The sequence below is a fragment of the Filobasidium floriforme genome, assembly GCF_021052385.1.
Source record: "Filobasidium floriforme strain CBS 6241 chromosome Unknown HD553scaffold_2, whole genome shotgun sequence".
Lineage (NCBI taxonomy): Eukaryota > Fungi > Basidiomycota > Tremellomycetes > Filobasidiales > Filobasidiaceae > Filobasidium > Filobasidium floriforme.
Genome location: NW_025763623.1, coordinates 452,586 through 467,762, shown reverse-complemented (window position 1 = coordinate 467,762; position 15,177 = coordinate 452,586). Strand labels below are relative to the sequence as shown.

The 15,177-nt window shown below is 53.3% G+C and overlaps 4 protein-coding genes across 4 annotated transcripts; 3 read left to right on the top strand and 1 right to left on the bottom strand.

Moving 5' to 3' along the window:
• Positions 1-151: 151 nt before the first annotated feature.
• On the top strand, positions 152-1,695 carry HD553DRAFT_347534 (uncharacterized protein). Its single transcript, XM_046183306.1, has 5 exons — positions 152-210; positions 269-357; positions 421-493; positions 563-825; positions 897-1,695. Exons 1-5 carry the CDS (start codon positions 206-208, stop codon positions 1,619-1,621), a joined length of 1,155 nt encoding a protein of 384 aa, XP_046039566.1. The 5' UTR covers positions 152-205; the 3' UTR covers positions 1,622-1,695.
• A 32-nt stretch (positions 1,696-1,727) lies between these two features.
• HD553DRAFT_304164 (uncharacterized protein) lies at positions 1,728-3,891 on the top strand. The gene is made up of 5 exons (XM_046178970.1): positions 1,728-2,095; positions 2,168-2,481; positions 2,547-2,753; positions 2,843-3,586; positions 3,656-3,891. The coding sequence occupies exons 1-5, from the start codon at positions 1,834-1,836 to the stop codon at positions 3,755-3,757; spliced, it is 1,629 nt and encodes a 542-aa protein (XP_046039565.1). The 5' UTR covers positions 1,728-1,833; the 3' UTR covers positions 3,758-3,891.
• Positions 3,892-3,920: 29 nt separating this feature from the next.
• On the top strand, positions 3,921-8,043 carry HD553DRAFT_330483 (P-loop containing nucleoside triphosphate hydrolase protein). Its single transcript, XM_046181978.1, has 18 exons — positions 3,921-4,266; positions 4,442-4,555; positions 4,648-4,727; positions 4,804-4,917; positions 4,989-5,037; positions 5,108-5,225; positions 5,296-5,400; positions 5,468-5,767; positions 5,835-5,936; positions 6,003-6,256; positions 6,322-6,716; positions 6,781-6,812; positions 6,875-6,948; positions 7,016-7,074; positions 7,161-7,222; positions 7,283-7,645; positions 7,713-7,775; positions 7,836-8,043. Exons 1-18 carry the CDS (start codon positions 4,166-4,168, stop codon positions 7,917-7,919), a joined length of 2,469 nt encoding a protein of 822 aa, XP_046039564.1. The 5' UTR covers positions 3,921-4,165; the 3' UTR covers positions 7,920-8,043.
• Positions 8,044-8,476: 433 nt separating this feature from the next.
• Positions 8,477-15,010, bottom strand: HD553DRAFT_267429 (uncharacterized protein; the record flags this gene model as incomplete). The annotated part of the gene is made up of 7 exons (XM_046177522.1): positions 8,477-11,656; positions 11,728-13,651; positions 13,712-14,224; positions 14,295-14,416; positions 14,480-14,667; positions 14,734-14,879; positions 14,973-15,010. 7 exons carry the CDS (start codon positions 15,008-15,010, stop codon positions 8,477-8,479), a joined length of 6,111 nt encoding a protein of 2,036 aa, XP_046039563.1.
• Between the last annotated feature and the right edge of the window lie 167 nt (positions 15,011-15,177).

Here is a 15,177-nt window from a genome sequence, read left to right as displayed (position 1 = left end):
TGGCAGATTATGAAACAGGCCGATTGATAACGCATAATCGGGATTACGCTATGCGTTAGCAAGTCAATTTCCCGCTGCTCTACTCAACATCTAGCTAATGAGCCCTTTAGCAAAACTAGGAATACCCATTCGTATCACCCGCCCCTCTCAGACACTAATCAAGCACTACTCAGCCGCAAGGGTCGGACGAGTAAATCTACGTAGAATGAAGTGAGTTCTCGCCAAGATCTCGGCTCAGCTCTCGCTAACCTTGCCATGTTGACAACAGCGTGATCCGAGAGATTGGTAGGATCAACGAGCGAGAGCTGGATCTGGGTGGAGATGGAGTCTCGGCCAGTTGGCATGACGATTACAAAGGTAGGTACAGCTCGCTTTGAGCATCAAAAAGAAGCCCGCGATGCTGATTCGATTCCCTTTCAGAATCCGCATACGTGTTTGTCGGAGGCCTGCCCTACAACCTGACGGAAGGAGATGTCATCACGATCTTCTCTCAGTGAGCCTTGAGCAGTACATCCGTGTAGACCATCAGTCATACTGACCAGGTAGGAATCTGTTTCTTCAGGTTCGGGGAGATTGTCGATATCAACATGCCGAGGGACAGGGAAACGCACAAAGCCAAGGGGTTCTCATTCTTGATGTACGAGGATCAGCGGTCGACCGTTCTCGCCGTGGACAACATGAACGGAGCCAAGGTTCTCGGGCGGACTGTCAGGGTCGATCATGTCAGGAGCTATAAGCATCCGGACAAGACGAATGCGGAGGGAGAACGGGTGGAGGCTGAAGAACCGACGTACAACGCGATGCCACCGCTGATCGGAGGTGATGGTGAGTCCTCGGAAGCTGGGTTAGACTCACGGCAGGGCTGTAATTCTGACAATCGGCTGCCACCTCGACAGACGACTCTGACGACTCATCCGACTCTGACGCTCGAAATTCCGCTGACGATGAGGACCCGATGGCGGCTTATATCCGAGCACAAAAGCGAGAGCAAAAGAAGGCTAGAAAAGAGAAAAAAGGCAAGGGCAAGGAGAAAGACGAGAAGAAGAAGCGGAAACACGAAGGAGAAACCAAGGAAGAGCGCGCGGCTAGGAAGAGGGAAAAGAGGGAGAAGAAGGAAGGCAAGAGGGTCCTCAAGTTGGAGGATGGCGGGAAGGAGCGGTCAGAGGGCAAGGGGCGCGTGAAGAGGGAGTCTGAAGGCAGAAGGAGCATCAAGAGGGAGTCTGAGGATAGGGGTTCTGCTTCACGCCATCGAGACGAATCGAAGGATCGAGAAAGGCGATACCGGGATGCTTCCCCCTCTCGCCGTTCACCACCACCTGTAGCCCGAAGACGATCACCGGACATCGCCGTCAAGACGGAGCCCCAAGAGGATTGGCGGGCTGGAAGGCAAGATACTCTAGGTCGACAAGATCGATCAGACTCTGCTCGCGATCGAGATATGGACAGGGACCGGTCTTATCGACAACGAGATGCTGACCGAACGATGCGGCAGATGGATCGGTCGAGGGGCGATGATCGAGTGGGTGACACTCGACGTCTCGATGGGGACCGCAGGCCAGACGATCGGTATAGAGAGTACGGTCGGGAAGCTCGATATGACGGTCGACCATCTTATCGTTAGCTCGAATGTTGTACGAGTAATTTGACAGACAAGACGGTAGAAGACCTATATATCTGACCGAATGCGTCGTTTTGCTTCCGATTGTTTACAAAGTGACGGGGGGGAGGAGGAGGAGATAACCGTACCACGAGTTCAACAAGTTTTTATCGAATCGGGGATCATCGCTCGAGGGAACACACTCGAGAAGGACTACCCGCTTTCAGACTGACGACATGCCTAGACAAGCCCGTAAGCACAACACCAGCAAGTACACGCCGCTCCCGCCTCGACCGGCGAAGGGCAAGACGGACGAGCCGGAATTATCCGATCATTCCATGTCCTTGTATTGGAGCGCTCCGCCTTCATTGCTCATCCTGCTAGAATGGCTAAAGGAGCAAGGAATATGGCTTTCTGAGAAGCTGAAGGTGAAGGAGATGCCAGATGGGCAAGGATGGGGCGTAGTGTCAACGCAAGTCGGGATCCCTCTTGAAGTAGGTTCGTTTCGGCCAATATGACGAAGGCAGAAGGTTCTGGGATACTTATCGCTTCTCCAAACCTATCTGGCAGTCTGCAGAATCCCTAGGACGGCCATATTATCTGTCCATACTTCAGACCTAGACTCGATTATCCCAAACAAGATATGGCGACAGATACCACTCCTCATTCAGCTGACTCTGACGCTGCTGCACGAGATGCGGAAAGGGCCGGCGTCCAGATATTACGGTTACCTCCAATCGCTACCTCGGCAGCCGGTATCAATCGTGGCTTTATGGGACGAGGATGAGCTCTTCGGTCAGGATGGGAAAAAGGCGTTGGAAAAGCTCGCTGGGACCGAGATGATGAGGGAGACAAGACGAATGGCCAAGGAAGAGCGTAGCAAGGTGAGTCTCGCTATTCACTTGGTAAGATTTTCTAGGTCGTGCTGACTAGTGGGGGGTTTCGTCAGGATGAGATCCGAACGTATTGGAAAGTGACGAAAGATTCTTTCCCTTCAACGCCATCGACTTTGGGACCTCCAACGTTCCTTGACGTCATGCATGCCTACTCGCTTGTCACCTCGCGAGCGTTTCAAGTGGATGCGTATCACGGAGCCGCCATGGTCCCTCTGGCCGACATCTTCAATCATAGAGAAGACAATCACGTCTGTTTCGAGGTGAGGAGCTCGACTACTTTGCAAGTCCCGCAAACCGGATAGTACCGTGCCGTGCTGACGGGGGAGTCGTCTCCTGTCTTTCGTTCCAGTCTGATGACTTTGTCTGCGACGTCTGTGGATCGTTGCCCGCTTGCGAACACGATGGACTAAACTCCCTTTCAATCCCTTTACGACTCTCTCATCTTCCTGCCGAAGTAGTCTCCTCTTATTCGGATCCTTCTCAGAACACTGTCGACCTGACCATCGCCACCCCCTTCGCCCCTGACGAAGAGGTCTTCAACACCTACGGGGATCATATTGGATGGAGCCAAATGTTAAACGAATGGGGGTTTGTTGATGAGACGGGCGATCCGTTTGGACGAGGGATCGGATGGGAGTCGAAAGAGGTCTTGGGGGATGGCGAGAAGAGGGAAGATCATGAGGCGCGAAGAAAGCTCTGGAAGTCGTTGTGCAACCGGGAGGTTTCGAGCGAGGATGAGCAGGAAGACGCACTCGTTTTCGAGCCGGACCAGGAACAGGGCAAATACAATGCCAAAGACTCGCTATTGATCAACTCGGACGGACAAATCTCAACACCCCTGTTCTGGGCTTGTTTCGCAACGAGTTTGCCTGAAGAAGAGATGGAGGGCAAGAGCCGGGAAGCGCTCGTCATCTTGGGACTGGAGACGAGGACACGACTCGAGGCTAGGAGCGAGAGCGATGGGTTGATCGTATGGGACGAGGATCCTGTCAGCAGATCGTGTACGGAGATTATCTTGGAGTTGCTTCAGGAACGTCTAAAACGGATGTGGCATGCGAATTGGACGATCGACAAGTTGTGCGATTACGCGGATGTGAGTGGTCAGCGAATCGTGCTGCGATCGCCCACGTATGCTGATTGTCTCAATCACCGATCCATGCAGGCTCTTCCTACGGATGCCAAGCTGCAAAAGATGGCTCTCAAGTTGTTGATCGAAGAACGACGGGTGCTAGAGGTCGTCCAACAGCGATGGTCGTTGTACTAGATGGTGATGATGATTGTAATCAGGTCATGACATCCGCGGTGCACCGACTATCATTGCCTCTCTCTTTTGCAGCGATGACGTGTGAAACGCGAGAGAGAGGCGACGCTTACTCGTCTCTCGCTCTCTGGCTCTCGATGGAATGGGCTCGAACTACTCGCACTCACTCGATCCTCCTCACTCCTCCTCGATTGCTGATTGCTAACCATCTATAGTGGCAACCCCGCAACAACGCATACGCAACTCATTCCACCCCCTGCCCATACATATCTCGTTCACCTGATCGAACTTTCATAGAGAGATCAGCCACGAGCAAAACCCGCAACCTAGACAAAGCGAGGTTCTCAACAAACCCACAATCACAGCATTACCCTTTCAGCCTACCTTCCGAAAACCTCATCTACCTTCAAGATGGCCGATGCTTCGATCCCTGAACCTCTCGCTACTCAGCCGGTAGTTCCTAACGCCAACGCTGATGACACTGCCACTGCCATTCTCCGACCGAAGAAGAGGTGAGTCGCCGGCTCGCAAAGGCAGGGTCGATCGAGCAACGAGGAGGTCGAGTGAGGTGTACAATCATCGTCGAAGACGGGGTTGTCTCCTCGCTTGATCTTCGCCATTCGGCCTTGCGCAACGAGAGAGACAGGTTTGGACAGCTAATATCTGATACTTTTGCTTCGATCACAGCCCCAACCGATTGATCGTCGAGGAATCAAGTGCCGATGACAACTCGGTGGCTACCCTCCATCCCGCCACGATGGACGTCTTGGGTCTTTTCCGAGGGGACACTATCATTGTTCGGTGAGTCTGATAAATGCATCTACAGCATCAGCCTGCTCTGCACACATACAAGGGGCGTAAAAGCTGATTCGACGTGGGAATAATTTGATTAGTGGGAAGAAGAGAAAGGATACCGTCCTCATTTGTCTTTCGTCTGACGAGGTCGACGAGGGCAAGATCGCTTTGAATAAGGGTGAGTCCTGCCAAAGACTTTGGATTGCATACCGCTTCTTCTCATGTTGACTAATCTTATTTCTTCACGCTTGTAGTTGCCCGAAACAACTTGCGAGTCAAGCTCGGAGATTTGGCCAACGTTCACGCTTGCAACGATATTAAGTACGGACAGAGGGTTCACATCTTGCCTTTCGACGATTCGATCGAGGGTGAGTAGATGGATTGTTCAGACGCTTTTCTATTGTTGTGAGCTGATCAACGAGCATGTGCTGCTGATTAGGTTTGACTGGAAACTTGTTCGAGGTCTACCTCAAGCCTTACTTCCTCGAGTGAGTGTGATGAAGCGCGAAAGCTGTATCGTGCAATCAATCTGACGTCTGGCTTGTTCCTTCCTCTCAGAGCTTACCGACCCGTCAGGAAGGGAGACACCTTCCTCGTCCGAGGTGGTATGCGAACCGTCGAGTTCAAGGTCGTTGAAACTGATCCCGCCGAATACTGTATCGTCGCTCAAGACACCGTGAGTCTGCTGTCAACACGAGTCAAGTAGATTGACGAGCTTGAAGCTGACAATCTTGCGTGTCACGTAGACCATCTTCTGCGAGGGTGACCCTGTGAAGAGAGAGGACGAAGAGTCCAACTTGGCAGATGTTGGATACGATGACATTGGTGGATGCAGGAAGCAGATGGCCCAGGTAAGTATCAACCAGTCGGCCCGAATCTCGAATTGGCTGGCTTACAACCCTCGCGTTCGTGTAACAGATTCGAGAATTGGTCGAGCTCCCTTTGCGACACCCTCAACTTTTCAAGGCCATCGGTATCAAGCCTCCTCGAGGTATCCTCATGTTCGGACCTCCTGGAACAGGAAAGACCTTGATGGCACGAGCTGTCGCCAACGAGACTGGAGCGTTCTTTTTCCTGATTAACGGTCCCGAGATCATGTCCAAGATGGCCGGAGAGTCGGAGAGCAACTTGCGAAAGGCCTTCGAAGAGGCCGAGAAGAACAGCCCGGCCATCATTTTCATCGACGAGATCGATTCGATCGCTCCCAAGCGTGAGAAGGTGGGTCCGGAGGGTGTTATAGATTGTACAGTGAAGGGAACAGCGACTGACGGTTTGGTATCGATAGACCAACGGAGAAGTCGAGAGGCGTGTCGTCTCCCAGCTTTTGACGTTGATGGACGGTTTAAAGGCCCGATCCAACCTTGTCGTCATGGCCGCTACCAACAGGGTAAGCTCCTGCACGGTGACGCTTACGCTCCTAGCAGTATTTGACTGACAATCGCATCTACCACAGCCCAACTCGATTGACCCTGCTCTTCGACGATTCGGCCGATTTGACCGTGAAGTCGACATCGGTATTCCCGACCCAACTGGTCGTCTCGAGATCTTGCGAATTCACACCAAGAACATGAAGCTCGGAGACGATGTCGACCTCGAGCAGATCGCCGCCGATACCCATGGTTACGTCGGTGCCGACATGGCCGCTCTTTGTTCGGAAGCCGCCATGCAGCAGATCCGAGAGAAGATGGACTTGATCGATTTGGACGAGTGAGTTGCTTGCCGGCTTGGAAGACACTATTCGCTGGCGTGCTAAACACATCACTCAATTGTAGGGACACCATCGATGCCGAGGTCTTGGATGCCCTTGGTGTCACCATGGACAACTTCAGGTTCGCTCTCGGTACTTCGAACCCTTCGGCCCTCAGGGAGACCGTTGTCGAGGTACCCAACGTATCGTGGGACGACATCGGTGGTCTCGACAAGGTCAAGCAAGAGCTGCAGGAGACCGTGCAGTACCCCGTCGAGCACCCGGAGAAGTTCCTCAAATACGGAATGTCTCCCTCGCGAGGTGTCTTGTTCTACGGTCCTCCCGGTACCGGAAAGACTCTCTTGGCCAAGGCCGTCGCTACCGAGTGTCAAGCCAACTTTATCTCCATCAAGGGTCCCGAGTTGCTCTCGATGTGGTTCGGTTCGAGTGAAGAGAACGTTCGAGAGATCTTTGATAAGGGTATGTTCAGATACAAGGCGACGACTGTTCCACGCGCGATGCTGATTTAGTTGTGCATTCACAGCTCGAGCTGCCGCTCCTTGTGTCCTGTTCTTCGTGAGCACCTGGATCGCAAGCTTGCGAGAAGCGGCATACTTATATGCTATTTCTCATTGCAGGATGAGCTCGATTCGATAGGAGGAAAGCGTGGTGCCAGCTCGGGAGACGCTGGTGGTGCCGGAGACCGAGTTTTGTACGTGTTTCGAGGACCTGGAAATCACCTTTGACTAGTGGCTAATCCCTGATTCTTGTCTTGGTAGGAACCAGCTGTTGACCGAGATGGACGGAGTCGGTACCAACAAGAACGTTTTCGTCATTGGTAAGTCTGCAATCGGAAAATCTCGCTGACACTTTGATATAATCGCTAAACGCGGAATCTTGTCTCGCAATTCTAAATATATATAGGTGCCACCAACAGGCCTGACAACCTTGACCCCGCCTTGATGCGACCGGGTCGACTGGACCAAGTAAGTAGGCTTGCAGTCCATTGTCACTTAATCAATTGTTGACCGCTCTTCCTCTCACAGTTGATCATGATTCCCTTGCCCGACGAACCCAGTCGTCTCTCGATCTTCAAGGCCGCTCTCCGAAAGTCGCCCGTCGCTCCCGATGTTGACCTCGGCTACATCGCCAAGGCGACTCCTGGATTCTCTGGTGCCGATTGTGTTGGTATCGTGCAGAGGGCTTCTAAATTGGCTATCCGTCAATCTATCGAGTTTGACATGAGGCGAGACCGGGAGCGTCGTGCTAGGGCCGAGGCCGCCGGCGAAGGAGCTATGGACGAGGAAGAGACCGCCGAGGAGGTTGACGAGGTGCCGCACATCACTAGGGCCCACTTCGAGGAGGCCTTTGGCTTTGCCCGAAGATCCGTCTCGGACGCCGAGCTCAGGGTGAGCGTTGATACCATTCGATCTTGGTACCGTCTGCCTCTTGCTGACTCATTTCTCTGCCCATCAGCGATACGAGCAATTTGCCGCCTCCATGTCCGCTTCGAGGGGTGCGCAAGGCTCAAACTTCAAGGTTAGTCCCTGTGGCCACGACGATTTCGCCTTGCATGTGCTGACCTGATCACAATTACAGTTCCCTGACGCCGAGAACGCTGGAGAGGCTGGCCAAGCTGGTGCTTTCGGCAACGAGGCCGACGATGACGATCTCTACGCTTAGACGATATTTGAATAAAAGCTCGGATCCCCTTACGAATGATGGGCGCGTTAGATAGTCGCGAAAACCCTTGTCAATTGGAATGCAATTTTAATCAGCAGTTATGATCATGTATATGCACACTGAGCTTTCAAGATCTCTTAGACGGCCTCAGTGCCTTCCGCTGTCATAGGCTTGATCATTTCTCGAATCAGGCGTCTTATCTTGTTGCTCGCTTTGTGGGTCTTGCCTTGTTTGTGAAAATTTCGATTCCCGTTCTATAGCAAATATTGTAGATCGACGGACTGCTCCCAGGACTGATCTGGGGCATGTTGGCCTTACATCCATTTGCGATTCTAGCGGTACCTTTTAATGTCTGGGGAGATGATGGGCTGTGAATCTGATGCTGGTTTGGGTGCCTCTGGTTGTAATCGTGGCAAGAAAGTCCGTTTAGCGATTCTGAACTTCGCTTTGTCAGGTTCGCCTTGAAAAGAAGTTCAGGGATGGTGTATGGGATAAGGACTTCAATACAAAGCTATTTTACAACTCGCAACTTCCACATTACACACTCGGAAAGTCAACTAGTCCGATTCGACCCAAGACTCGGCGGCACTGCCTTCGTCATCGCTGATCTCGACCACCTTGCGCTTTGTTCCGGCTTTGGCAGCAGCCTTGCGTTTACCAGTCGTCTTCTCCTCGGGCTCGCCGCCATCACTCTCGTCAACTTCGATGGCATTGTCTAAGCCGTTGCCCTCAATAGCATTCCAATTGCCGACCGGTTTGACACCGGTCCTCTCCGTCATGATCTTTTCGTCGACGGCGTTGCTGGTCAACAATCGCCAGATATGACATCGCTTCTCCTGTCCGTATCGTCTGATTCGTCCGATCGCTTGCGTCTCAGTGGCGATGAACCGGTCGTTGCTCGCCTCAGGGTAGTGAACCGGGTGCACAAAGATGACGTGATTCGCCAATGTCAAGTTTGCTCCAGAAGCGCTCGCTGCCGCAACGTTCAAGATGAGGACACGCTCAGCCTTGGGGTCATCCACATCCAGCTTTTGGAATCGATCCAGCTCATTGGCTTGTTTGGATGCGGAACCTTCAATGACGATAGTCCCAATTCGTGCCTTCTTGAGAGCCAATCTAATCTTGTTCAACAGGTCGTCGAACTGCACGAACACCAAGATTCGATCCGTCGAATCTTGGGCCTCGATGTGCTTGATGATGGCGACAAGTTGAAGTAGTTTGGCACCGAAACGACCGCTCTTTTCCTCTCGACCGAGCGTTTTGGTAGGAATAACCTGATGTGTCTCGAGGTTAATCCTACAGCCCTCGTGTGGACATTCAAATCCATGAGTGGCCAGCGGTGTCAAGCACGCCAAGCAGCCAGTATGACCACAGGCAGAGAGAATGCAAGGCTCACTGCCCGATTTGCCTTCGCACTTGATGCAGGGCTTGATAGCCGCGTCACCGTTCCTCTGCACATCTCGCACAGCGGTGAAGTATCGCAAAGACCGGGTTCGCCCGACGAGCTCATTCGCCAATCTTCGCAATACGTGACTCTTCTCACGCAATTGCCACTTCATCTCGTCCTCCTTTAGCTTGGTGTTCATCTTGGTACTCCCGTCTTCATCTTCACGGGGTTTGCGGCTCTTGATGACCGCTTGGTGTTTGGCCTTGTCGACCTTGATATCCCCGTTCGCCCACTCGCAACCCTCCTCCTTCAGGATTTTGCGGTGTAGCATGGTCGCCTCGTCGTCTCCGTTACCGGCCTCGCCAAAGGTGGTCTTCAGGTATTCGGCAAAATGCATTGTCTTACGCTCTTGTTCTCCAGTCTTGGGGTCCCGGTAACCTTTCTTGACATCACGGATGTAGAGGAACAATTCAAGGGCTTCGGCGATGGTGTAATGCAAGTCCTCTTCGCACAAAGTGCGTTGCTTGGTACGGGTCGAGACGATCCGCTCGCAGGCTTCAAAAGCGTCGTGTGCGCTACCTTCCGATTCCATGTCAAAGTGCGCACATCGCTTGATCAGGGCTTCTCGAGGATCCGCCGAGTTGCCGAGTGCGTCGGATAGACGAATCTGTCGATCGGCGCGAGCTCCCTTTGCCGATTTCATGATCTTCTTTGTCATGCCCTGAAGCGAGTGGATGTGATGATCAAGCTCGAGGTAGATGGCATGCTCGGCGGCGGGGAGGGTGATAGAAACCACCCTTTCTTCCGAGTGAATCTCCCCGATCTCGGCGACGTTCTGCCTGACAAAGGTGTCCAAGAATCGCTGCGCGACTCCATAACGAGCGGCGTGCCAGGATGCAGTGTGCGTCTCCCGGAACGAGTGGAAGGCTTCCGCCGCAGTTTGACCTTTCTGGCGCCGTTTTGTCGTCTCGGCGGTTCCCTCGGTGTCGTCATCCACGCCCAAGTGGACGTGAAGGAAATCGGCAATTCCCTTGACGGCCGTAAAGTCAGAGACAGGAGGTGTCCCGGACAAAACCCAAGTGCTGATGGATTCGAGCTTGGTTACAGCAGACAAGCATCGCTGATCCACATAAGTGAATTCATCGATGATGACACGATTGAACCTGAACATGTGCAAGGGAGGCGAGCGCATCTTGTGGTAGTTGTCGCGAACATCCTTGTTGTTGAGGTTCCAAGGGTCATTGGATTCACGCTCGTCCTTCTTTTCAGCTTTTGCCTTCTTGGCTTTGGGTGCGGGCACATCTCCCTCCTGCATAGCCAAGTAAGCCGCGCCCGTCAGTCGCTTCTTGCCAAAGGTCATGATGAAAGCGTCCTTGGTATCTTTGGCTTCTTTCCTTTCCGCCGCCACTTCTGCCAGAGACTGCTTGATATTTTTCGAGACCTGCTTGGGCCCGTCTTCCTCTTGAAGCAAGTTGACCTGAGCATCGAGGCCCTCTAAGATCTGATCGAGTCGCGATACGAAGTGACGCGTAGCCAGATCTCCCTGTGGAAGACTCCCAGAGGCAGCAAAACCTGCCAAATTCGACCAATAGAGCTGGCTCTTGAAGATGGTCAACGCGACGATGACGATATCCGCCTTTTCGATATCGCGAATGCTGACCGAGTTGATCGAGGTGAGATCCAGCAGCTTTACGACGCGGTATTCTTTTCGACGCAAGAACTTGTGGATTTCTCCCTCCCATTGCTTGGTCAAGTGCGCAGGCACAACAATCAAGGTTGCTTTGGTAGCAATACGCCCGGGTCGCGGTACCTCAGGAAGGGCGTGCTCGTCGACATGTTTCGATGTATCGATCAGACCTAGGGAGATTGCCGTTTTTCCGTATCCGACTTGATCGGCCAGAACACCACCTCGGACCATTACTTTTCGAGACGCCCTACCTTCAGCTCTCCAGCCGAGGGGTCCCAAAGTGGCCTCCGCCACCTCTTCTTCGACGAAAGAGTGATCTTTTTCGGCTTCTTGTTGCAGCATCCAAGTTAAAGATCGGAGCTGTTCCGGCCTGAGCTTTGGGTCTTTAGCCTTGGTACCGAAATTTGGTGGTTGAGACGCCTCGGCATCGTGTCGATTCGACTTGAGGTCGAGCTTAGGCGGGCGGAAGAAAGCAGTCTCGACCGCTTGGTAATCAGTTTGCAACCTCCAGGCCAAGTCCGGAGACTGAATTCGTCCGAAGGAGGGCAACCGAGACAGCGCTCTATGCAAGAGCGTAGCGATGTTGAGACCAATCTGTATGGTCCCGACAGATCCGTCCAGCCGCATCTGGGCCACCATTGGTGCCGGTCGTCGTTTGAGAGCCTGGTCCGCCAACAATATTAGCATCCTCGTTGTTACTCTATCTCATCCATATATCAGTTCTTGAAACTCACACGCTCATACTCGCCTGCCTGGACGACATCTTCTACCGGAACAAGCCTGTTCATACGCATCATCCAGCTTAATTCCGGCGGAGAAGGAGCACAGCGAGTGCAACAGGTCTTCTCATCGTCATGGTGCAGATCGCCGAGCGGTACCGACGCCCATTGCTTCAAGGTGTCTAGGGCAGGCAATCGCTCGGTGATCCAAGCAAGTGCCTCGAAAGCCTGCTTGCCTTTGTGTTGTAGCTCAATCTCTCCCCAAAGACCTTGTACGCTGCTCCAAAGTTGTTCAGCTTCTGCGTGAGGCAGTGGGACCTTGCAGACCAAGAGAGCATTCGCATGTAAGCAGGCATCGCCACCGACATCCAAAGTAAGCGCTTTCTCTGGAATTGCGCAAGTTGCTCCTTCGCCTTCGGCCATACTGTCGTCGATCGGTGCCATTGAAGCAGACTCTGCAGGAAGCCATGTCCCGTGTACCTCTGCCTTGACCGTCATAGAAGACATGAGATCCGTTGGCGTGGGTCTCCATTTCGGATCGAGCTTGGCAATGGCCACTCGTTCTTGATCGTAATCAAGTCTTTCGTGGTCCAAAGCGAATACGAATGGATCGTCTCCTGAGAAACCAACTCGAACCGGATCAAGGAAGAACGAAACGTTCGGTTCTCCTTGCTTGATGTGCAAGCATTCCATTGCCGTACCGCAGTTGGAATGCAGATCGTAGGTGCCCGCAATGTCGACGTCCAACTTCGGGTGCTCCTCGTCTTGATAGGAGATCTGCAGCTGCGACCACTGCTTCTTCCCTTGCCAGTCTACCTTGTCAACCGAATTGCCTTTGGCGTCTTGAAGCGGTAGCTGCTGAAGCCCGATTCTGGCTTCCCAAGCTGGGACCAGTTCACCACTTCCCTTGATCTGCAGCTTCAGCTTTTCGACCGAAGGCAGCTGGAACGACCACTTTCCGTCCAGGAGATTCTTGGCCGTCGGCTCGACGAGCAGCCTTGCGACGGGATGCGCTACAAGCTTGCGTCGACGCGCATTCGCATTGTCGGTCTCTGGAGCCTTGACGAAAAGAAGCCAAACAGCCTTGTCCTTGTTCAATGTCAGCCTGAGGCTAGCGCATGGAGCGTCGTAGATGGCATTCCACTGGTGCTTGCGATCGAGGGACTTGAAGTGGAATTCTGTGTCAGCCAAGCTCTTGACGACCAGGTTCGACCAAAGAGACCAGTCTTTCAGATCGATTGATGCTTTTGTGGATGCTTTCGCGGCATCGAGATCTTGTTGCTGGAAGCCGGTAACCTCGATTCGCATCGGCAATACACTCTTCAACCGACGGGCAAAGGTCATGGCGTCGATCCGGGCAGCAGAGTGAGGATGTGGCACATACTCGTGCAACGGACGAATGCTACACCCCTCGCATCGAGTGTGTTGACAGGCTTCACAGAGCAAGGTCGATTCCTTGGACGTGCCTGTTGGCCCTTCGCAAATACAGTACCGGGAGCTCTTGACCGCTTCCTCTAGCACTTCCTGAACCGAGATGTCGGAAAGCTTGGCTAGATCCAGTGTCTTGGTAGTGAGCTGGTCTTGGCCGATGATCCTGTCTTCCAGCTCGTCGCCAACAGCGGCGATTGCAGCATCAACGACCTCGGTCTCCTGGTCAACCTCCATACCGTCTTCCACACCGTCGAGATACTTTGTGGCGAGGATGATGGCTGCTACCATGCAGGTTCCGACGACGGTAGAGGACATGGCGTTTCCGGCAAGATCGGCAAGTTGATCCTCAGTCTCCCGCGTGAGCAAGAGCTCATCGGCCGGAATACCTTGCAAGGCAAGGGCTTCGATCCCGATGAGAGGTCCACCTCGATTGGTCACGTAGGGAATCATGGTGGGGGTCATGCAAGGGACGATACCAGGTCGCTTTGCTGAACCGATCTCTCGATCGCTGTTTAACGGCAATTTAATCAGATCATGTAGTCAAGTCTGATTATTGACGGATACTCACACGTTCTGAGAGAGGTTCCACACGAGCGTCCTGAACGCTGCGTCAAACCCACTCCTGGCGGCCCTCAGATGGCTGACATCGGTCAAATCCTGCACACGCTCCGTTTGCGCATTCGCCCAATCATTCCAGTAACCTTCTGGGAAGTTACAGATCGCTCCATCCCTCCAGTCGGTCCAGGGCCGCTTGGTACCCAGACCTTCCTCGAATCGACATTTTTCGTGTCGTGAGGCACAACGTCCCCAATCAGTAGGCGCACGGGCTTTCCCGAGCCCTTTCGCAGCGGCGAGTTCGAGCCGACCTTGATGGAGACGAGGATCGTTGGGTGGGAGCAAGAAGGCTTCGAGGGGCGACGAAGCGGGTCTCTGCATCGAAATCACCATGTCGACCCACAAATCCGGCAAGTGGTTGACTGCAGACTTGCTGCCGACCTTTTTCGGCCATTCGGGTTGACGGAAGGCGACTAAGTAACCTCGAGTACGGGTGTGAGGGATGTAAAAGTCTTTAGTGTCAAACCTGGAGAGGCGTAAAGTGTCGCGCTATCAGCTATCATGTCGTCGCGAAAGGTTTCTTTACCGATGTTCACCTTTGCGGGACGGCAGAATACCCAATCTGCTCAAACTTTTCCGCTACCTGTCCCCAGGGAGCTGAGCATACGTTCTCGAGCACGACAATCGCTGGTCGGTGGTTCGACACCCAGTTGTACATCTAAGAGCCGGATGAGTGAATCAGAAAAGGTGTCGATAAGGTGCATTCGACGAGAACGCTCACCCCTCGGAAGGTATTTCCACTCTCTCCCTTTTGCTCAAGGCCCTTCTTTTGGTTGTTCAAGTTGGAATAATCCACACAACTCGTACCCGCGACGAGCAGATCGACGTTCCCGGGCACCTTGACCGAAGCTCCATAAGCCGTCGTGGCATACTCGTTGCCTAGCTCGGTAACGTCTCGGAACAAGATGGCTAACAAGACCCAGTAGATCAGCAGGTACTCCGCTTTGGCACTCGAGAGACGACTGGTCGACTCACGTGGAGCAAAGTTTCGCTCGATGTAGGCCTGCTTGTAAGGCTCGAGCTCGCAACTAAACACGTGTTCAACATCGAACGGGACCCCATAGGCGACCTTCATCTCCCTCGAGATCAGCCCAAGAGCGAGCAAAGGGGACTCTGTACCACTGCCGGTTTCGTCCAAGGTTCACCGATATTGTCGAATTTACTTATCAGTACGAGGACTTTGGACGGTTCGATCGGTCACAAGGCGTACTCACCTGCACATGGTGGCCACCCTCAACTTCCTGCCTCCCATCTTCTTGACAGCCTGGGCCAAATAATGTCCCTTGGGCTTCGTATACGCGTCCACCCCGGCCAGATGATCATCGATATCGTCCACCTCGGCGTCCTTGCCCTTCCCCTTGCCTTTGCCTTTGGTCTTGCCTTCAGCTGGTTTCTGCGGCTTGATAAACCCAAACAAGG

Coding starts and splice junctions, on each gene's coding strand:
- HD553DRAFT_347534 (XM_046183306.1), top strand. Junction 358..420: donor TTGGCATGACGATTACAAAG/GTAGGTACAGCT, acceptor ATTCCCTTTCAG/AATCCGCATACGTGTTTGTC. Junction 494..562: donor GTCATCACGATCTTCTCTCA/GTGAGCCTTGAG, acceptor CTGTTTCTTCAG/GTTCGGGGAGATTGTCGATA.
- HD553DRAFT_304164 (XM_046178970.1), top strand. CDS start 1,834: ATGCCTAGACAAGCCCGTAAGCACAACACCAGCAAGTACACGCCGCTC. Junction 2,096..2,167: donor CGGGATCCCTCTTGAAGTAG/GTTCGTTTCGGC, acceptor CCTATCTGGCAG/TCTGCAGAATCCCTAGGACG. Junction 2,754..2,842: donor ACAATCACGTCTGTTTCGAG/GTGAGGAGCTCG, acceptor CTTTCGTTCCAG/TCTGATGACTTTGTCTGCGA.
- HD553DRAFT_330483 (XM_046181978.1), top strand. CDS start 4,166: ATGGCCGATGCTTCGATCCCTGAACCTCTCGCTACTCAGCCGGTAGTT. Junction 4,267..4,441: donor ATTCTCCGACCGAAGAAGAG/GTGAGTCGCCGG, acceptor CTTCGATCACAG/CCCCAACCGATTGATCGTCG. Junction 7,776..7,835: donor CGCAAGGCTCAAACTTCAAG/GTTAGTCCCTGT, acceptor TCACAATTACAG/TTCCCTGACGCCGAGAACGC.